This window comes from Schistocerca cancellata, chromosome 1 (genome assembly GCF_023864275.1).
Source record: "Schistocerca cancellata isolate TAMUIC-IGC-003103 chromosome 1, iqSchCanc2.1, whole genome shotgun sequence".
Classification (NCBI taxonomy): domain Eukaryota; kingdom Metazoa; phylum Arthropoda; class Insecta; order Orthoptera; family Acrididae; genus Schistocerca; species Schistocerca cancellata.
Window position 1 is genome coordinate 1,191,606,315 of NC_064626.1, and position 23,612 is coordinate 1,191,629,926.

At 43.1% G+C, this 23,612-nt stretch overlaps 1 protein-coding gene across 4 annotated transcripts in view; it reads left to right on the top strand.

The window, feature by feature from the left end:
• LOC126094448 (scoloptoxin SSD14-like) overlaps positions 1-23,612 on the top strand; it is a 572,643-nt gene that overhangs the window by 393,388 nt on the left and 155,643 nt on the right. The window contains exon 1 of one of the 4 annotated variants that reach the window (XM_049908823.1): positions 11,227-11,416. The exons of the other annotated variants lie outside the window; for them this stretch is intronic. Within the exon in view, the coding sequence (XP_049764780.1) occupies positions 11,310-11,416 (107 nt within the window). The 5' untranslated portion in view covers positions 11,227-11,309. Of the gene's footprint in view, positions 1-11,226; positions 11,417-23,612 lie in introns of those variants that run through there. 4 annotated transcript variants of the gene reach the window in all.

Below are 23,612 nucleotides of genomic sequence, written 5' to 3' on the forward strand. Positions count from 1 at the left end.
TTTGTTCGTTGAAAAAGTTGGCTATGTATTCCCAGTCTCTAATTACCTGTACCGTTAGACTTCAATATTGCTAACCAGACAATGCAATTCTTTCGTCTTATCCTTGTATACGAAATTGATTTTAATTCCGTTTCATACTCTTATTTCCTTTTTTAATGTAAATTAATCTGTATTGTAGCAGTTTAGTCTGTACTGCACAATAAGAAAAAAATATAAACCCTTCGGATGCATAATTATTGACATCTCTGAATATGGTGAGAACATAATGACTGTAGTGAAAATGTATTTGTAAATAAAACATCATACATTAACCTAGTGGAACACTTACTCACACGGAGATGGAAACATAAAGGAAAAAATTTAAGGTCTTGAACAAGATCTTAAAATGCGTAAGAGCCAATCCTGCTTCACGGCCCACAATGTACTAGTAGTCCTCGTCTGGAGGTTGTTTCCAGAATGAATAGATCACTCTCGTATAAGTATTCTCAGTTCTGAAATTTCTCGACTAATCAAAACTTGTTGCTGAAAGGAGTCTTGGGCCCTAAGCTTTTGGAGCACCTTACGAGGTAGACGTCCATCATCACTCCTGCATTCCACAATCAGTAAGAAACTGTGCCATGGATTCCTCGGGAGAAAAATGTAGCCCAGTTGTCAGAAGAAAGATCACGTCATACCTGTCTACAAACAAAACTACCGTCCAGCTTCTTTAAGGTCCACCTGTTGTAGAGTAATCTGAACTCATATTTGAGTTATCTCGAACGGGATAGCCTCCAAGTCAACCAGCACAGATTCCGAAAACTTCGGTCACACGAAACCTAACTTGGGGTTCATCACATCTTGCAAGCCATGGCAAAAGGCAGTCAGAGATGCGGTATTTCTTCGCTTCCGAAAAGCCTTTAACTCGGTACAGCATCGATGATACGAGGGCAGTTCAATAAGTAATGCAACACATTTTTTTTCTGAAACAGGGGTTGTTTTATTCAGCATTGAAATACACCAGGTTATTCCCCAATCTTTTAGCTACACAACACTATTTTTCAACGTGATCTCCATTCAATGCTACGGCCTTACGCCACCTTGAAATGAGGGCCTGTATGCCTGCACGGTACCATTCCACTGGTCGATGTCGGAGCCAACGTCGTACTGCATCAATAACTTCATCATCCGCGTAGTGCCTCCCACGGATTGCGTCCTTCATTGGGCCAAACATATGGAAATCTGACGGTGCGAGATCGGGGCTGTAGGGTGCATGAGGAAGAACAGTCCACTGAAGTTTTGTGAGCTCCTCTCGGGTGCGAAGACTTGCGTGAGGTCTTGCGTTGTCATGAAGAAGGAGAAGTTCGTTCAGATTTTTGTGCCTACGAACACGCTGAAATCGTTTCTTCAATTTCTGAAGAGTAGCACAATACACTTCAGAGTTGATCGTTTGACCATGGAGAAGGAAATCGAACAGAATAACCCCTTCAGCGTCCCAGAAGACTGTAACCATGACTTTACCGGCTGAGGGTATGGCTTTAAACTTTTTCTTGGTAGGGGAGTGGGTGTGGCGCCACTCCATTGATTGCCGTTTTGTTTCAGGTTCGAAGTGATGAACCCATGTTTCATCGCCTGTAACAATCTTTGACAAGAAATTGTCACCCTCAACCACATGACGAGCAAGCAATTCCGCACAGATGGTTCTCCTTTGCTCTTTATGGTGTTCGGTTAGACAACGAGGGACCCAGCGGGAACAAACCTTTGAAAATCCCAACTGGTGACAGCACTACCAACAGAGATGTCAAGTTGAGCACTGAGTTGTTTGATGGTGATCCGTCGATCATCTCGCACGAGTGTGTTCGCACGCTCCGCCATTGCAGGAGTCACAGCTGTGCACGGCCGGCCCGCACGCGGGAGATCAGACAGTCTTGCTTGACCTTGCGGCGATGATGACACACGCTTTGCCCAACGACTAACCGTGCTTTTGTCCACTGCCAGATCACCGTAGACATTCTGCAAGCGCCTATGAATATCTGAGATGCCCTGGTTTTCCGCCAAAAGAAACTCGATCACTGCCCGTTGTTTGCAACGCACATCCGTTACAGACGCCATTTTAACAGCTCCGTACAGCGCTGCCACCTGTCGGAAGTCAATGAAACTATACGAGACGAAGCGGAATGTTTGAAAATATTCCACAAGAAATTTCCGGTTTTTTCAACCAAAATTGGCCGAGGAAAAAAAATGTGTTGCATTACTTATTGAACTGCCCTCGTAGTTTAGGAAAGTAGTCACATAGGACATCAAAAGAAATCTGTGACTGGATCGAGACTTTGTTGGAAGTGAGGTCGCAGCCTATAACCTTGGAATGGAGAGCCGTCGACCGATATAGATGTAACCGGTTGTGGTCCGTGGAGGTGTATTGGGGCCCCACAGACGATATAAATAGTAGCATCAGACATGTTACAGATCATTATCAGCGTTCTATGCAAAGGAAGGTTTTCATATGGTAACTCTGTGCTCTCCTGCCTCTGTCATCCTCTTCCGGCCCGCGTAATTTCCGCTTCCCCTTACGTCGTCTGTCACCTTGAATTACCTCTTTCCTCTCAATCTCCTCCCTCAGCCGGCCGCTGTGGCCGAGCGGTTCTAGGCGCTTCAGTCCGGAACCGCGCTGCTGCTACGGTCGCAGAATCGAATCCTGGCTGGGGCATGGATGTGTGTGATGTCCTTAGGTTAGTTAGGTTTAAGTAGTTCTAAGCTCTAGGAGTCTGATGAACTCAGATTTTAAGCCCCATAATGCTTAGAGCCATTTGAACCACTTTTCTCGTCCCTCAAACTCTTCCTTCCATAGCTTCTGATATCATGCACTCCTATTTCAACGTGTCTCATCCATTTCTTCTAGCTTTCTCTAATAACTATTCTCCTCTCCATTTATTCCAGTACTCTTTCCTTAGTGTTTCCGTTTAGACATGGGGAGCTGACAGGTGCCGCCTCCTGCACTTTCATAGGGCATTTGTTCGATCACGTTTACATTATGGCAGCATGGTCTACGGATCAGCCCGTCCTTCCTACCTCAAGACGTTAGATGCTGTCCACCATGAGGGCTTTGGGATATAGACTGGAGCTTTTTGGACCAGCCCCGTTCAGAGTCGGTGTGCAGAGGTTGGTGAACCACCACTCTGGATTCGGCGACGTAGCCTTTTGGCAGGAAAGGCGCTGAAAATCTCAGCGTCACCCCAGTCATTGACATCTAGTTTAGTGGTCCAACTCATCTTCGAACGGTTGTTCAGGAATCGGGCCCATGCGGCCGCCCCATTTGGGATACGTGTTGCAGAATGTCTCAAGGATCTGGATCTATCAGGCGTCTAAGTTCAGAGCCAGGGATGGAACGCATTTTCACCTTGGCGTCTTCAGAGGCCCACGATTTTAAGCTTGACACAGTACAAGAAAACTTGTACTCCATGTTATGTTTTTACAATTTTGTTTATGTCCATTTTAAGCGTGTACCACAGTTTTGTTTATACAGATGGATCCCGGGAAGAGAATGTCCTAAGTTCTGCTGTTTTCCCTGATACGGATTTTAAAGTGCGTCTTCCGGAACAATTTACAAATTGCGATGCGGAATTTTTTTGGCACTAGAGGTTCACGGACATCACCTTACAAGGTTTCTTGTCTGTTCAGGCTCGCTTAGTGCACTGCCAGCACTTCACCAAATGTATCCAGTAGACCAGCTGGTTCAGCTCATCCATGACTCCTTACAGCGGTTCCAAAACCGTGTCAAGATGATCATCTTTCGCTGGATACCTGGCGCGCACATCGGGATACAGGGCAACGACATGGCCGACAAAGATGTCGGGATGATACTGTCCATCAATGTCCCATCGTGTTGCACGCCGTCTCATTTTCTGACAGACGCATCATGCATCAGTGGGAAGCTGAATGGTTGCAGATGACAGAAAACAAACTGCGGTCGCTCCAATCGACCACAAAGGCACGGCGGACTTCATGTCAGCCTCTACATCTATCTACATCTACATCCATACTCCGCAAGCCACCTGACGGTGTGTGGCGGAGGGTACCCTGAGTACCTCTATCGGTTCTCCCTTCTATTCCAGTCTCGTATTGTTCATGGAAAGGAGGATTGTCTGTATGCTTCTGTGTGGGCTCTAATCTCTCTGATTTTATCCTCATGGTCTCTTCGCGAGATATACGTAGGAGGGAGCAATATACTGCTGGACTCTTCGGTGAAGGTATGTTCTCGAAACTTTAACAAAACCCCGTACCGGGCTACTGAGCATCTCTCCTGTAGAGTCTTCCACTGGAGTTTAGCTATCATCCCCGTAACGCTTTCGCGATTACTAAATGATCCTGTAACGAAGCGCGCTGCTCTACGTTGGATCCTCTCTATCTCTTCTATCAACCCTATCTGGTACGGATCCCACACCGCTGAGCAGTATTCAAGCAGTGGGCGAACGAGTGTACTGTAACCTACTTCCTTTGTTTTCGGATTGCATTTCTTTAGGATTCTTCCAGTGAATCACAGTCTGGCATCTGCTTCACCGACGATCAACTTTATATGATCATTCCATTTTAAATCACTCCCAATTCGTACTCCCAGGTAATTTATGGAATTAACTGCTTCCAGTTGCTGACCTGCTATTTTGTAGCTAAATGATAAGGGATCTATCTTTCTATGTATTCGCAGCACATTACACTTGTCTACATTGAGATTCAATTGACATTCCCTGCACCATGCGTCAATTCGCTGCAGATCCTCCTGGATTTCAGCACAATTTTCCATTGTTACAACCTCTCGATACACCACAGCATCATCTGCAAAAAGCCTCAGTGAACTTCCGGTGTCATCCACCAGGTCATTTATGTATATTGTGAACAGCAACGGTCCCATGACACTCCCCTGTGGCACACCTGAAATCACACTTACTTCGGAAGACGTCTCTCCATTGAGAATGACATTCTGCGTTCTGTTATCTAGGAACTCCTCAATCCAATCACACAATTGGTCTGATAGTCCATATGCTCTTACTTTGTTCATTAAACGACTGTGGGGAACTGTATCGAACGCCTTGCGGAAGTCAAGAAACACGGCATCTACCTGGGAACCCGTGTCTATGGCCCTCTGAGTCTCGTGGACGAATAGCGCGAGCTGGGTTTCACACGACTGTTTTTTTCGAAACCCATGCTGATTCCTACAGAGTACATTTCTAGTCTCCAGAAAAGTCATTATACTCTAACTGATCGACGTTAGAGATACAGGTCTATAGTTCTGCACATCTGTTCGACGTCCCTTACCAGACTGTGTTTCGGACATAGCCCTTTCACACATGGCTTCCTCCTCCAGCGGGAGGATCCACCACTCTGTGCAGTTTGTGGCGTGCCACTGTCAGTTCAACATATTGCGGCAACGTGTGTCCTGTATACTGATATTACGGCAACCCTCAGTCCCGATGGAAATCTGCCCACCCTCCTCGCAGATACTGATTCCGGTGTTAAAAGGGTGATGAAATTTTGTGAACTGTCAGGGCTCATCCCTAAACTGGTAGGGAAAGGAGGCAGACTTTTCTATGTTAGAAACTGCTCCGCATGTGGAGACAGCAGCCTTCATTCCCACCCATAAGATCAGCATGCTGGCTTTTCGTCAGGGCGCTGGTGACGATGGTATCGAGCGCCTCTCACCTCAAATCATCATCAGCTTCTTCTTCTTTCCGTTCAGCTTATCTTCTCAATTATCATCCACATCTGAAATCTGTCTAGCCCTTTTTTTTATCTCTGCTCGATGGAGTTCCATACCGCAGACAAAACGCTTGCCAGACTTTGTCAGACGCTTATCTACACTCCTGGAAATTGAAATAAGAACACCGTGAATTCATTGTCCCAGGAAGGGGAAACTTTATTGACACATTCCTGGGGTCAGATACATCACATGATCACACTGACAGAACCACAGGCACATAGACACAGGCAACAGAGCATGCACAATGTCAGCACTAGTACAGTGTATATCCACCTTTCGCAGCAATGCAGGCTGCTATTCTCCCATGGAGACGATCGTAGAGATGCTGGATGTAGTCCTGTGGAACGGCTTGCCATGCCATTTCCACCTGGCGCCTCAGTTGGACCAGCGTTCGTGCTGGACGTGCAGACCGCGTGAGACGACGCTTCATCCAGTCCCAAACATGCTCAATGGGGGACAGATCCGGAGATCTTGCTGGCCAGGGTAGTTGACTTACACCTTCTAGAGCACGTTGGGTGGCACGGGATACATGCGGACGTGCATTGTCCTGTTGGAACAGCAAGTTCCCTTGCCGGTCTAGGAATGGTAGAACGATGGGTTCGATGACGGTTTGGATGTACCGTGCACTATTCAGTGTCCCCTCGACGATCACCAGTGGTGTACGGCCAGTATAGGAGATCGCTCCCCACACCATGATGCCGGGTGTTGGCCCTGTGTGCCTCGGTCGTATGCAGTCCTGATTGTGGCGCTCACCTGCACGGCGCCAAACACGCATACGACCATCATTGGCACCAAGGCAGAAGCGACTCTCATCGCTGAAGACGACACGTCTCCATTCGTCCCTCCATTCACGCCTGTCGCGACACCACTGGAGGCGGGCTGCACGATGTTGGGGCGTGAGCGGAAGACGGCCTAACGGTGTGCGGGGCCGTAGCCCAGCTTCATGGAGACGGTTGCGAATGGTCCTCGCCGATACCCCAGGAGCAACAGTGTCCCTAATTTGCTGGGAAGTGGCGGTGCGGTCCCCTACGGCACTGCGTAGGATCCTACGGTCTTGGCGTGCATCCGTGCGTCTCTGCGGTCCGGTCCCAGGTCGACGGGCACGTGCACCTTCCGCCGACCACTGGCGACAACATCGATGTACTGTGGAGACCTCACGCCCCACGTGTTGAGCAATTCGGCGGTACGTCCACCCGGCCTCCCGCATGCCCACTATACGCCCTCGCTCAAAGTCCGTCAACTGCACATACGGTTCACGTCCACGCTGTCGGGGCATGCTACCAGTGTTAAAGACTGCGATGGAGCTCCGTATGCCACGGCAAACTGGCTGACACTGACGGCGGCGGTGCACAAATGCTGCGCAGCTAGCGCCATTCGACGGCCAACACCGCGGTTCCTGGTGTGTCCGCTGTGCCGTGCGTGTGATCATTGCTTGTACAGCCCTCTCGCAGTGTCCGGAGCAAGTATGGTGGGTCTGACACACCGGTGTCAATGTGTTCTTTTTTCCATTTCCAGGAGTGTAGTTTGCCACATACTAATCTCCTCTTTCCATTGAGTGCTTCCTTCGCTAGAACAGTGTTTTGACCTCCTGATGATATCTCGAGTCTTCTGTGGTCGTACTTCCAAAAATTTTAAATGCACTTACTTAGCTAATAATAGCTTGTTCTGCTGACAGAACAAGCTATTATTAGCCAAGTAATAGCACTTCCTGCGCTGATTAGCATACTATTCATTTTTGCTGTATTTATTCTCATCGTATATTCCGCACATGCTTTTGGTATATTATTTACAGTTCGTTCACTTTCTGTCCCTAATACCATGTCATCAGCAATTATTATACACTCTATTCTCTTCTTAAAAACACATGCTCTTTTTCTGTCTAAGACTTTCACAATAATCTCTTCCAGGTATACGTTGAACAACAAAGGGCAGAGGTAACAACCTTGTCTAACTCCCCTTCTAAAGCTGCTTTCCTAAGATATTTCATTTACAATCATTATCCTTGCTTTCTGTTATAAGTATAGATTCTGTACCTGTCATCTGTCTTTCCAATCTACTCCTTTCCTCTTTGAAATACCCTTCACCCTGTCCCATTGAACTTTGTGGAAAGCTTCTCCCAAATCAATAAAAAAATCATAAATTTCTCTACTTTTCTCAGTACGTTTCCCCTATGATTCTTAACAGGCCAGTAGCATCTCGTATTCCTTTTCTCGCTCCAAATACGAACTGTTTCTCCCCAATCCATCTATCCAACTTAGCATATAGCATTTTATTCAGGAATCTCGGCAATACTTCAGCTGTAAGAGAAATTACTCTGACAATTCTATGATTTTTACAGGTTTTGTTTTTTCTTTTGTCTATAATGAAGTATTGTTTCAAGAATGTATCTAGTCAGATCTTCAAGAGATTTAAGTGTGTTGTAAACAATCGGCAACTTGCTTTAATTGTTTAGAAGTACAAAATTGTCGGCATTTGAGAGGACAACGGTCCAAACCCGCGTCCGGCCATCTTGATTTTAGCTTCCGTGATTTCCCTAAATCGTTTCAGGCAAATGCCGCGATGGTTGCTTTGAAAGGGCACGGTCGGCTTCCTTCCCCATCCTTCCCTTATCCGAGGGGACCGATCACCTCGTGTTTGGTCCCCTCCCCCCAAATCAATCAATCAACAAAGCTGTGCACTTCACAAGACGCAGGAACGTAGTATCCTAGGACTAAAATATCAAGGAGACTGTAGAATGTCAGCTTGTACAAACACCTGGGTGTAACAATTTTTGGGCTGTTGAAATGGAACCATCACATAGGCTGATTCATAGGTACAGCAGGTGGCAAATTTGCGTTCATTGACAGAATACTGAGAAAATGCAGTCTTTCTACAAAGGAGACTGCTTACAAAGCACCAGTGTGTTCCATCTTAGAATATTTCTCAAGTGTGCGAGATCCATACCAAATTGCAATAACAGATAATGCTGAACTTATGCAAAAGAAGGGTGGCACGAATGGTCACAGGTTTGTTTGACTCTCGGGAAAGCGCCACGGAAATGGTGGAAAACGCGAATTGGCTGTAGTTTGAAGATAAACGTAAACTATTCTGCGAAAAACATAGTTTAAAGAATCGGTATTGAATAACATATAAGAACATAAGACAACCCCCTACGTTTCCCTCCCCTAGGGACGTGAAGACAATATTAGACTACTTACGGTTCGTACCCTCGTCAAAGAAACTGATGTCTCTTCTGTTTACTGCACGCGGCTGGCACGTATAAACACACTGCGAAATGATCGTGTGTTGTGTGTATGCAATGGAGAAGCACATTCAAAATGCCAAAGGTGGTCTTATTACAGACGTTATAGTGGCGCTTCAAATATGGAAACGCGTTTTATAATATGGGGTGTGAGAAAAGGTTTTTCCTATTCAGGCGAATTACAACAGTCTGCACTGACAAATGTAGACAAGAAGTCAAAATCAGGCAATATGCAAGTCAAGGCCATTGTAACCTCTGATGTTCATTTGTTCGTTGACAAGGGAATTAAAGAACTACTGTTGGTTAAGGACAAAAAATTAGCACAATACTGTTCCCTGATAATGCAGCTGTGGGAGATGAAAGGAATATAAACTGAGTTTTGTGCTAAAGAGAATGAAATATACGCTGCCTCTAGGTTAAGATGCGCGCATAAAGAAGAATGTGTGTCATAGGCGGACACGCCATAGCACTAAATGTTGAGTTGGGAAAGGGGAGCTTAAAAGGTACAAGCAAGGCAAGGCACAGAAGCCAGGACAAGGGCAAAGGTCTTTCATAAGAATAAACAGGCGACAGTGTCCAAGAATCTAAAAATAGTGCCTCGTTTAGAATATAATGGAAATGGGTCTGAAATTCGTGAAGATATTCGCGAAACGCACTACCGTCGGCGTAAAGCATCAGAAAGTTCTTGGCAAGCATGTAGACGTAATCGGTTCATCCTGAACTCAACACATCTGGTCACAACCCATTTCTCACGTTAAGATTTCCGAGAATAGGATGACTTGTCTAGTGGGAACTGTTTATATTATACCGCACTCAAACTTTATTATTGTGTTTTATCATTAGCAGGAGGTGGGAGATTAAATTAATTATATTTCGTATTCGTATTGGAAAAATCAGTGCAGCGTTTAGGGAACTATAAAACTAACAGTATTAAAATTAATTTCTCAGTCGAGATCATGTAGTTTTTCTGGTACTACTGGTCAGCCATTCTGAAGAAATTATGGCTACTATTTGATCTTCTCTGACTAGGCAAAACTGCTGACTTTGTGGAAGGAGGGTAAAAGATGAACTGTGGTCGGAAAGCTATTATTCACTAGACCAGCAATCTAAAGGCAAATTACCACGACTTAAATGGAGCTTTTAATTGTGTAAAAAAAACTGAACTACGGTAGACCTTCCAGACGTACAATCCCCAACGTAAGCAAAGTACCAGTCAGAGTAGCACCTGTGGAAAAAATCTAAATTATTTAGGAAAGTTTAGATCAGTGAAAGAATTTCCTTGCAGCCATGTACCTGAGGAAATTTAGTTACTTCTTGGAAATAATAGTTTGACGCACTGGTTAGGTGGAAGGGGACAAAAGCCGTCATGTGGTGTTACTCGCACATCGGAACAAATAAGGGAGAATCTGAAAAAGTACTTATCGAAGCAACACAGTTACAGATCCACAAACTGTCATCTACAGGGGCGTTACGTAAGCTGCTCAAATGGTACAGAAAAAGTATACTTTCGATCCAGAGAGCAACGTTCACAGCGAAAGGCTGGAATATTGTGAAATAGCACATAAGCAATCACAAAAAAATTTTTTGCGCTCATACAGGTGCGTAAAAAAAATTCCTTGGTATGCAATAACAAGGTTTTGAGCTAAATATGAGTATATTTTCTCTCCATTCAGATGGACGGTTTATCATGGAGCGACATGCCCTCGTCCCGGCAAAGGTGTGGACACTGGTGCAAGGAATTTGTGCTACTATCTTTCTGTACATAGTTAACCAGTAATAATTTCTGCCGATTCCAGGATTCGAACTGGCAACCCCTATGTTGTATACCACCGCCCAAGCCTGCGTTAGCGATCAAGGCCGTGTAGACCCCCAAGAAAGCTTTCTAGTAGTTTGTCTTCGTTAACAGATGGCGTAGGTGTTCCTGGTGCGCAAAGCGTGCTGTAGCGGCAGCAGTCTGTAGCTGAGTTTAACCGACAGATGGCAGTAGCGTTCCCAAATCCTGACGCCAGTACTGTAACAGATTTAGCAAAATAAAAAAGCTTGCTGACGTAGAAAACAAGAGGAAAGCCTAGAGCTGAATTATACCTCACGAATTTTACTCCTGCGAAGTGGCGTACCACTCACATGGCAAATTACAGAGGAAACGAGAACAAGGTAATCTGCTACGTCAGAGTGCTTTGTTTACCTACACACAATTTCGCACGCATACCTTCGACGAAAACTAGTACCAGTACTGTAGTTTACTGTCGTCTGAGCCAGAATAATCACGCGGAGAAACCTGCTGGTTAAATCGTTTCCACGTCCGTCAGTCACAGCAAAACAAGAAACATTACTCGAACCATGGGAAGCCGCGTAAACATACAATACGAAAGGCTAAATACTGATGATCGCCGAGCACCTCCTGCTTCACGTAAACTCCCGAAGCTAATTCCGTTACCGGAATGCAGGTAAGAGAGTATGTTCAGGACAGTGGCACACCGTTCACGCAAAGCATTACGTTGTTTACTCAACCAAAATTACTTTTCTACGCAAATGTATTTATTTTGAACCTCATAAAAACTTCACAGCGTCCTATTTCCTTCCTTCCTTTTACTCTTTAGTATCGCCGATAGTATGTGTGTAGTGTGTGCGCGCGCGCGCGCGCAGTTTTTCTTCTCACCCAGAGTGAGCCTCTGCGGTCAGCGATCCGCCTTGTTCTCAAAGCGTCACCTCGAACGTTCGAGGTGACGGGCAGAAAACTGCATCATCTGACCATTCCGGCTGTCTTTGCGAAGGTAGCCGACTCGACCCACACCTTGATGAGTGCTTTGGATAGCTGCACGAGTAAGCAGAGGCCCTTTCAAGGTACACACACGCAAATACTGAGAAGTTTTTCTTGCGTTAGAGGCGTTTCCGAGAACAGATACGTTCTCGAACAGCTTGATGGACTCATACGTTCGTATTCAAATACTTTTCAAATATTTTATTGAAAAACTTTTAATGTTAAAAATTGTCGTAGTAGCTACGAGCTACATATTGACATGTAGGAAGTGCACACTGAAGGACAGACCCCAAAGCTTTGTTCTTGTCAGGCCCTTGTCTTCGTCAAAAATTCGCGTCAAGCCTGAAATCTTAACGGATGTACCACTCTTGATGTGACCCAACAAACAAAAAGTATAACGGAAAAATAAAGTATCGATGAAAGTTAAGTTATAAGTCAAATTGGCGCCAATGTAATAACACTTAGATTTTTAGCACTTGATACTTAACATTTTTTTTGCCAACTAGGATGAGTATAATTCGTCTAACTTCTGGAGCTTTGACGTTAGTATGTCAAGGCTTAGAACAATCAGTAGATAAACAGGGAACAAAGCTTCAACGTTAAATGAATTATCGTAAAACCCAGATGACAGATCGTCGGCTGATCGAGGTGGGTAGCAGCTGGTGAGCCGGTTTGTAAGAAAATGCAATGCAAAGTTAGATAATAAAATACGACCCATAATGTCGATCCCACAAACAATGCCCTAATTTGTTGGTTAAACGACATCACACACAATTTACCCAAATGGAAGCTAGTAATGCCTTTATAGGAAGCTAGATTGTGAGGTCAATAACTCAGAGTTAACAAACTTTTACGTGATCGGGGTGCTGTTTTTAATGTCAGATGTGGTTGGTTTTGACAAGTGAGTGAATTACATGATATACAGCTGAGGAACGAGGTACTAGGACGAATGTTTGTAAACATTAGAAAAGGTCTGAGGTAGCAGTTACACAGCAGCGCGGACTCTGTTCTCACTGTCAAGTTTCACATCGACCTTTGCTCTTTCATATCATTCGGTTAAATGTCAACTAGTGGAGACCATTCTTGTGTTCAGTAGTTTCAGACCACAGTCGTTAGGAAACTAGCGCTTACTTTTATTTTGAATTTCACTAGAGCCAACAAACCATAATTTTTCTAGATGTTCACCTGTTTACGTTAGATATCGCTAACATCTTTATAATAAGAAAAATACTTCTATCGATCAAGGCGAAAATAGTTTCGTAACAACGATAATTCGGGGAACTTGGAGACACTTCTCTTTTGATAAGCAACACAGTATAAGTTCACAGCAGTCGCTTAAGATACTGCTACTTTCCCGAGACAGTTTTCTTGAGTATCTAATGGTATTTTTATCGTCTGGGCTTAAAACTCTCCTTAAACCTTCTACGTCGAAAGCTCTTAGCTGTGTTAACTAAAATGAGAATCTAAAGTTGCGCAAAATTCAGCACAGTAGTAAACTGGAAGCATCACGTTTCCCTTTTCAGCATTTGTTTTGCGCATACGCACAGTGAATGTAGAAAGAAATGTATAAATTACTCGCCGAAGAAGACTTCGTCGAAGGAAACTACCAATACGCCTAAAACGAAAACTCGAGACGATTTGAGAATAACGCAGAGGCAGTATTTTGGCTTCGAACTTCGCTGAAAAGAACAAAGAAGAGTTCTTCAGTTTGAAAAGGACGTGCTACTGTCAGTTCAGGCGTGCGCTCTGTGTGCGTGTGTGTGGTGTGTGTGCGTGTACCGGATGTTGATGCGCTGTTGGTTTGTGATCAAACTATCATTCTGTGTTGCTCATCCGCGTACCACTAGAGTACCCACATAATTCGTTATTGGTGAAGAAACCAGACATTGTGTTCCATGTACTCTAGTGATCTTTTATTGGCTTAATGGAATATTCTGTTCGTTCTACAATTTATCTGTCTGTTAGTGTTTGAACTTACCATAAAACCAACACCATATAAAATGTAACTGATGATTAAAAGAAATTATGTAATGTTACTCCCACTAATAATGGAATGCATATTGATCTACTAACCGTTCTTTTGAATACTAACGCATCTCTGTCAGGCCTTTATTTAGAGAATACTGTTTTATTGTATTTTTATACGTAGAAAATGCTTGGTATTCCCCATATTATGATAAGAGACAAACAAAAGCACGCAATCAGATTTCGAGTACTTTACATATTACACATGGCTCAACACTTAGAATACGTCATTAATTTGAGCAGTTGGATAAGGTGACATCTGTCGACAGCAAATGTTTCGGAACTTCTAGATTCAGAGGATGTAGAGATAGGAATCAGGCTTAAAGACTATTATGACACTGCTCACCTCATAAAATTGAAATTAAGATGCTGTTTAGTGTTTAATTTGTGTAACACTAAAAGTGTAAACTGTGTGAGCAGCCAGCATCACATTTACCTATTGAGAGGCCAATGTGAAAGATCTGTGACACAAATTAAGAAATAGTGTATTTCATGCACAAGCTGAGTTCGTGCCGCGGAAGATAGTGAAGGAATAGGAAAGACATTGCATGGTTAAATGATTACACCAGAAATTTACAACGAAAAGAGCTGCACATCAACTAAACAGAATCCTTTCCGAATCTAATTCCCTCGGCATCGGCTGATTTATACCACATTCCATTAACCTTATTTTACTTCAGTTAATTTTCATTACAACCTTTTAACAGGCTATCCACTCCATTCAACTCACTTTCCGTATCCTTGCCGTATGAAAGAACGAAAATGTCATCGGCACTTCGCAAAAGTTATATTTCTCCTCTCTGGACTTATAGCTCCTACTCCAAATTTTTCTTTTGTTTCCTTTACTGTAGAGATGGGCAAACTGAAACACTTAACCGTTTCGAAACAAATGAAACAGTGCAATGTAATGTTTCGATACGCTGTTTCGAAACAGTGAAACAGTCTGTGTTTTGTAATCTAATAAACCCACACATTTTATCATCTTGAACGTCAACTGTATAAGTATGTCCATATAAACACAAATGAGGTGCGAGAGCGCTAATCATATCGCAGAAAGTATGAAACTATCACTTGGGCGTATTGGCAGTTTCGTATTTCCTGCAGCAAATGCACTGCTTTCGTGTCGTGTGACTTTCATACTTTTCAATTGGCTGAGGACAGCCATAGCTGAAGACAGAAGAACCACCACGAATGGAACTGGAGGTGGGAGCAAACTGCAGAAACTACGGATATTCTACTGGGATTCCCACATTCCGTTAGTATGGATAATATACCCATCCTGCTAATTTCCATGCACACAAAAGGAATCATTGTGGATAATAGGTATACAACAGAAAAAAATTTGTCTTTCAAGGTGTTTCGAACCGTTACAATAAATTCACCATGCTCCCCAGCACTTCCCGTTCACCATTACACTATAAGTGATATGTCAGACAGGTTTATTGCAATTATACCTACATCAAATTTATGTATGTGTCTAATAACTGTCACTCTACGTCTTTTTTTTTATTCAAAATGTAGTAGGCTTACTTGTGTTTCTTAATATGATTACTGTTCATGAACAGAGAAGCGTGTGTTATAAAAAAAGTGTAATTTATGTGAATGATTTTCACATATTTATTATTTTGAATGTGAATAGTATGCGTTGTTTTATTGTTTTGTTAGTGTTTATAAAGCAGATGTTACGCCATTTCGGAATAGGACAGTCAGCTAGAAACGAAGATTTATTTTCGGATATCTTAAGCTTCATGCTCTTGCCTGTCAAAAAGTTAGAAACACTCTTTGAGAGTGTTTCATGAAGTGGTATGTTGTGTTTCAGTACCTGTGCCGAGCTCGAATCTCGTCCGACACAGAGCGGAATGAAACATCACTGTTTCGATACACTTAGTCCGTTCCAAGCACAGGTGGACTGAAACAGCCTTATTTTGAAACAACGATACAGTTTCTGTGTCTCGCTCGAGATCGAATCCGAGACAGGGGCGGAATGAAACACTACTGTTTCGAAACAGTGAACCACAGCCGTTCCGAAACACTGAAATAGTTGCATGTATCGATACACTGTATCGAAACATAGAAACAGTGGCAAAGTCTACTTTACTGCTTGTTCTATGTACAAACTGAATAACGTCGGGGATGGGTTACAACCCTGTCTCACTCCCTTCTCAAACACTGCTTCCCTTTCGTGCCCCTCTACTCGTACAACTGTTCTCTGATTTCTGTAGAAGTTCTAGATAACTTTACCCTGCCTGCTGTCTTCAGAATTTCAGAGAGAAAATCCCAGTCAACATTGTTAAACCATTACAGTAAATCTATAAATCTTATAAAGATAAGTCGTAGGATCAGTACTGCCTCGCTTATTTCTAAGTTTCTCCTTAACACAAGTGGGATCTTTCCCCAGTATTCAGCTTCTACCAGTCATTCTATTCTTCTGTGGAGAAATCGTGTTAGTATTTTACAAGCATCACTAATTACACTGATGGTCAGCAATACATTTACTAGCACTTTCCTTGTTTCCTATAGGGACCCGTCTGTGTCAATACTAGGTTGATAATCAGCTCTTGCTCTTTTCGAGTTTGCTTCTACAACTTTGCACTTCTCCTCTGGCTGTTACTGCTTTATCACTTCGCATTTCTTACTTACTTTTTAGACATTTATATTCCCTTTTGCCTACTTCATTTCCTGCATATTTATATTTTATCATTTCCTCATACTGAATAACTCGTGTTAGCAGTTAAATATCGCGAGCGGATCTGTGAGGAGCATAAAAATATGCTGCTTCCGATGACTGGAACATGACAGATTATTACGGGACACTGAATTAGTGGCGGTGGAGAGACATAAGGTTGCCACTTCGTTTAGTTCTCCTCCCATGAACTGAACTGCTGGCAAATTACACATACTGATAATCCGTCAGTATACCATTTTGCATCAATAAACTGGAGTAAATCCGACTATTGGATTTTCCAGCAATGGCAGCTAATGAAATCTCTAGCTTGCAACCAGCTTATAATTGCAATGGCACATGTAGTGTCGATGACATTTGTTGACAAACTAAACATACTACTCCGTCCCCTTCAATTTACTGTTAAGATGCATACTACACCGAATTTAATGAACCAAATATTAGGGTTTCTTTCCGTTCGATTTACCATTCAGTAGTAATGGTGTTTGTCTGGCAATGTAGTTTTTGGATTTCAGTTATGTCCTTAAATTAAGAGCAATAACGGGGTGATTTCCTCGAAACTGCCACTTTACTGCCCCTTCTTTCCTTTGTTGAGTCTCTTCGTGAACAAAACCTTAGAGAATAGTTTCAATTCTTTTCGTTCAAGTCACGTTTATTGTGTTTGAAAATGGGGCTTATATATCTTCATGCTTTCTGTTAATCTCTATGCGAGCGATGCATAGAGGACTGTAAACGTAAATTTGGCTCTGAAACTCGATGGTCTGGATTTTTTAGGACGTTGGGATTAGGTATCTGAGACCATGTTTCTCGCTGTCTACCAATTCAGGTTCTTCACTATCGGCTGTACTGCCGCAGAACAAATAAGCTTTCTGCTGCCCGTTTTCTTACACGTTCGATGTGTCCAGGAGTGTTAGGGATCCCGTACCTGAGCAGTATTGTCCTATAAGCCGTAAAAATGATTCATGGGCAATCTCTCCCGAGAATAATCGGCAGTTTACTAGTAGGCTATCAAGAAATCGAAGTCCACCTTTTATTTTACCTTCACGCACTGTTGGTTCTACGACAAGACTAATTAAAGCTGAATAATTCATAATGTACCTTAGAACATTTTAATTTTCACGGAGTGTAGAATACATCGTTTCTCGACACGAAGAGGTGGTTGCCAGCGTAGGCTGATTCCTAATCAAGTTGTAGAGAGATACTGCAACATTTTTTATCTAATAAAACGTCCACCTGTACAATTAATGCATCTGTGGAAAGTTTGAGATTTCTACTTACACCATCTGGTGAAGCTTTAATACGTTTGAACTATAGAGACCATACTATAGTTCTCAGAGGCACACCCCGAATTACTTGGCCCCCTACTCCCCATTCGGGATAACATGCTGAGTTTTTGGTGTCAAGAAGTTTGCAGTGCAGACGCAAACCTGCTTCAATGTCCCTCCGTTGGTATTTTCATTAGTAGAGACTCTGTACAAAAGCTTCCGAGTCTTCGCCGTCATAGGAAGAAAATTAAATAATCAAGGATTGACACCATTCGTGGTTTCAACCAAACTTGGTACACACATCTCTTACTGCCAGGCAAAATAGCTTTGGGATAAAAACCACCTACCTATCATATTTGAGATATGACACCATAAGCACTCAGATGCATGAAAAAATGCCGCATTGAGTATGACGTTTATTACTTCTTTGCTACTAAGTCTATTCGCTATATGTTTCCCGGAGAGAATCCACATGTGCCGCTGAGTACAAATATATCATTGTAAGTCACGTGGTTAGAGATATGTGATAGATGAGAGGTGTGAAAAAAATACACCATACATGAAGTTTTAAAACGTGTGGTCTTTACTACTGAGACTCCTGCAGTCGAGTCACCTTAAGGAAATCCCTGACACCGTACAGTGCTTTTGACGGGTTTCAACTGCGAAGCGCAAACTACTGCACGCGAAAACAATAGCCGTCTGTACAGCTATGAAGAGGCGTTGCCATAGAGATGTTAGAAAAATCGCGTTGTAGACACACGAAGCAGCTGCGCCCAGCGTTCAGAATGTGCTGTACTTTAACGTCTGTACTTTATGAATCTTTTGTGCCACTGTTTCATAGTTTCGAAAGTGTTTCCACTAATACATGGAAATGAAACTTTTTCGGTATTACACTACAAACACAGGTAATTTTTCTTTTTGTTTTCGTTTCTAATAGAAAATTGCCAAAATGAATACCTGGCTGTGCTGAATTTGTCTGCCAGTAATCTAATAAATGGCTAAAATCCTCAGTCGGTCATCTTGTCGTCGTTACAGGTTGCCTGTCTAATTTCTTCCAGGGGCAACAAAAATGATTTCTGGTATTTCATTCAATTATTGATGGAAATAACAAAATTAATATGGTGTCATAATCTTTTAATCTTACGTTCAAGGTTTGACGCAGTAAGTCAAGTATTAAAGAGAGAAACTGTGTTTACACTTTGTGATCAAAACTATCCGGACACCTGGCTGAAAATTACTTAAAAGTTCCTGGCGCCCTCCATCGGCAATGCTGGAATTGAATATGGTGTTGGCCCACCGCTTGCCTTGAACACAGCTTCCACTGTCGCAGGCATACGTTCAATCAGGTGCTGGAAGGTTTCTTGGGGAATGGCAGCCCATTCTTCACGGAGTGCTGCACTGAGTAGAGGTCGGGCGATGAGGCCTGACACGAAGTCGGCGTTCCGAAACATCACGAAGGTGTTCTGTGGGATTCAGGTCAGGAGGCTGTGAAGGCAAGTCCATTACAGGGATGTAATTGTCGTGTACCCACTCCGCCACAGGTCGTGCATTATGAACAGGTGCTCGATCGTATTGAAAGCTGCAATCGCCATCCCCGAATTGTTCAACAGTGGGAAGCAAAAAATTGCTTAAAACATCAATGTAGACCTCTTCTGTGATAGTGCCACGCAAAACAACAAGGGGGTGCAAGCCCCCTCCATGAAAAACACGACCACACCATAACACCACCGCCTCCGAATTTTACTATTGGCCCTACACACGCTGGCAGATGTTCACCGGGCATTCGCCATACCCACACCCGGCCATCGGATCGCCACATTGTGTACAATGATTCGTTACTCCACACAACGTTTTTCTTCTGTTCAATCGTCCAATGTTTAGCCTCCTTACTCCAAGCGAGGTGTCGTTTGGCATTTACTAGAGAGATGTGCAGGTTATGAGCAGCCACTGGACCTTGAAGTCCAAATTTTCTCACCTCCCGCCTCACTGTCATAGTACTTGCAGTGGACCCTCATGCAGTTTGGAATTCCTGTGGAATGGTCTGGATAGGTGTCTGCCTACTACACATTACGACTCTCTTGAACTGTCGGCGGTCTTTGTCAGTCAACAGACGAGGGCGGTCTGTACGCTTTCGTGCTGTACGTGTCCCTTCACGTTTCCACTTCTCTATTACATCGGAAACAGTGGACCTATGGATGTTTAGGAATGCGGAAATCTTGCGTGCAGACGTATGACGCAAGTGACACCGATTCACCTGACCACGCTCGAAGTCCGCGAGTTTTGCGGATCGCCCCATTCTGCTCTCTCACGGTGTCTAATGACTACTGAGGTCGCTGATATGGAGTATATGGCAGTAGGTGGCAGCACAATGCACCTGATATGAAAAACGTATGTTTTTGGGGGTGTCCGGATACTTTTGATCACATAGTGTGTGTATTAGAGTGTACTGTAACGCACTGCATGTAAGTTATCCAGACTATATTCATGCAGTATTTGAGAACGAGAGTACTTAGCGACTTCCAAACAAGCTTTACACATAATATGAAACGTTTTCGAAACTTTTTGTCGCTGTCATACCCCTCTCCCCTTCACCACAAAATAAGACAAACGTTCATCGCTTACTACATTTCCGCTGTTCGAACAGGCATAATTAATTCATTATTTCGTTACTACTAACTCTGTACGCAACAGATTTTACAGACAGTATCAAAATATGCCACTGAATTTATTTGCAAGATTAATCACTGTACGACGCAGTTATGACGTAATAAACATTGTCGCATTCTATACGTGGGTTTAGGCTCCTTATCGTATCTGGGTAGAGGGGTTACTGGTGTAAAAATAGTCTACGTGGGTAATCTCTCTCCATGACTGAGTATATCACGTCCAAAGGAGATGCATAAGCTTTGTATTGTTTCCAGAATGAATCTTTCACCATACAACGGTGTGTGTGCTGTTTTAATGCTTCCAAACAGAATAAAACTGTGTGCCGGAATGCAACTCGAACGCGGAACCATGCTTTTCGAGCAGCAATTCTTACCGACTGTGCCATCTTGTTGGTCTTTTTATCTTAACCGTTATGCATAAATTATTGTTTAATAATTGACGTGTTTGAAATGAGTACATCAGAATATCGGTACAATAAACGAATAGGAGAACGTCTGGTTGTATGAGATAGCCGCTTATATCGGACAAAACTTGTTTGCTAAACTGTGGAGTTAGTGGAAGTGCCTTTGCAGCATGGACTATGAAGCAAAAAGAGCGCTCACACGATTTTTAATGGACGCAGCTGTGCGTGTCGGAGTGGCAACAAGTTACCTGTTCCTAGCGAGTTTTACGGTTCACGAACTTAACTTTGGAGTGTTGTTATGTTTGCAAGTAAGAAATGTTACAACTTTGTTGTAAATTTAGACGCAACTGATGTTATTCTCTCTTTTGTAAACTGTGATCTGTGATAATGTCTAGCCCAAGTAATAAGAATGTTAAACTATATCAGCGGTACTTTAGGGTCGTATCGTACAAAGTAATTTCGCGTTCTACCGGACAAAAAAGGAGCCACAAAAACCTAAATTTTTACGGATTGTTCCTTTAACGAGCAAATATGAGGAAGTCACGATTTAAATGGAATGCAAATAGCATGGAAGAAGGTCCAGAAAATTTCATACTCCCTGAAATGATCTGGCAAGGGAGTGGAAATTTCAGTTCCAAGTAGTTAGTTACATTAGGTAATAAACTTAAAGCTTCACGCGAACACAAGTAGGTGGTCATAATACCTGTACTAGGAACTAACAATTCACTCTCGAGAACAGTCAATGAATGACAGAAACAATGTTTTACGATCAGTGAAACCGACGAAGACTGCATTCAGTGTCATATTTACGAAGGGGTCCACGAGAATCGTGGCTTTATAGACCTGAACAGCCTTTACTGCACATGTGATTGTTTCACTAAAGGTTAAACAAATGCTTTAGGCCTATTCTGTTCAAAACTTCAACTTAATAATACGTACTATTTTTAATGACTTTTTGATTCAGTCAACTTTTCACCGACGTGGAAACTTAGTACTATGACGTATAACTTGTAATCATTTTAGTTTGTGTATAATCATTTACTATCAGATTAAAACTTTTTTGTGACAAAAATGACATTTTGATACCTTACGTTATGTCCGAGACAACCCATCAAAAATTTAAACGACCAAAATGAAAAAGATAGAAAAAAATATTAAAAAGTCGCCGAACATAACGTGAGTTTCATAATTAACGTAGATCTTCAGAAAAAATAATTTTGAAAAAGCGTTAATTTTGACTTCCAAGGCCGCACTTCGCACCTTCTGCGATTCTGTTGACTCGAGGGCACATGGCAGTGTCTTCACATAATTGTTTTGTTACAGAAATTGGTTGATATATTTCGTTAGAGTATAGCTTTCTGAAGTTGAACAAAATATTTTCTCTGTTGTTGCTACCGAGCTACCCTCCATATCAGTTTTTCTGCCACCGTCTGTTACTTTCCAAACTTCACAGAAGCTCTGCGTACCTAAAAGCGCTGGAACTCAGACAGCAAAAGGTTGTTGTTGTTTTTGTTGTGGTCTTCAGTCCTCAGACTGGTTTGATGCAGCTCTCCATGCTACTCTATCCTGTGCAAGCTTCTTCATCTCCCAGTACCTACTGCAACCTATATCCTTCTGAATCTGCTTAGTGTATTCATCTCTTAGTCTCCCCCTACGATTTTTACCCTCCACGCTGCCCTCCAATACTAAATTGGTGATCCCTTGATGCCTCAGAACGTGTCCTACCAACCGATCCCTTCTTCTGGTCAAGTTGTGCCACAAACTTCTCTTCTCCCCAATCCTATTCAATACTTCCTCATTAGTTGTGAGATCTACCCATCTAATCTTCACCATTCTTCTGTAGCACCACATTTCGAAAGCTTCTATTCTCTTGTCCAAACTATTTACCGTCCATGTTTCACTTCCATACATGGCTACACTCCATACAAATACTTTCAGAAATGACTTCCTGACACTTAAATCTATGCTCGATGTTAACAAATTTCTCTTCTTCAGAAACGCTTTCCTTGCCATTGCCAGTCTACATTTTATATCCTCTCTACTTCGACCATCATCAGTTATTTTGCTCCCCAAATAGGAAAACTCCTTTACTACTTTGTGTCTCATTTCCTAATCTAATACCCTCAACATCACCCGACTTAATTCGACTACATTCCATTATCCTCGTTTTGCTTTTGTTGTTCATCCTATATCCTCCCTTCAAGACACCATCCATTCCTTTCAACTGCTCTTCCAAGTCCTTTGCTGTCTCTACAGCGGACTGTTTGCTGATTTGGAACTTTCTGGCAGATTAAAACTGTATATACCGGACCAGGATTCGAACCCCGGCAGAAGTAAAGCTGTGCGGGGCCGAGTCGAGAGTCCGTCTGGGTACCTCAAAGGTAAGGTACAGAGTTCGTGTCCCGATCCGGAACACCATTTTAATATGATACGAAGTTTCGCATTGTTAGTTCAGTTCCACCTGAATTTGAGCGACAGTTAGCGGCATGTGGGTCAGAGATGGTACTTTAACGCCGTAGCGAGCGTGGTGGGAGGATTCCGCGACCGGTCGGTGGACAACAGCCCCCTCGAGTCGTGACGGGGCTAAAGCGGTCGGCCCGTTATGCAGCCGGTGAACCCGATCTTCGCTGCCGCATCGAGGCCAGGTTGCAGCCTGCACGAACTGCCCGCGATCTAGAGCGAAGTCTGCGGTAGGAACAGCGCTTTGGGAAATCACACGTCTCATCAGTGGACTAGTCGCCTTTCCACCAGAATGAGCTGTTCACTTGCGGCGATGACGTCAAAAAGAAGTTCCAAACTTCGGTACTGATCAGAGAGAGAGAGAGAGAGAGAGAGAGAG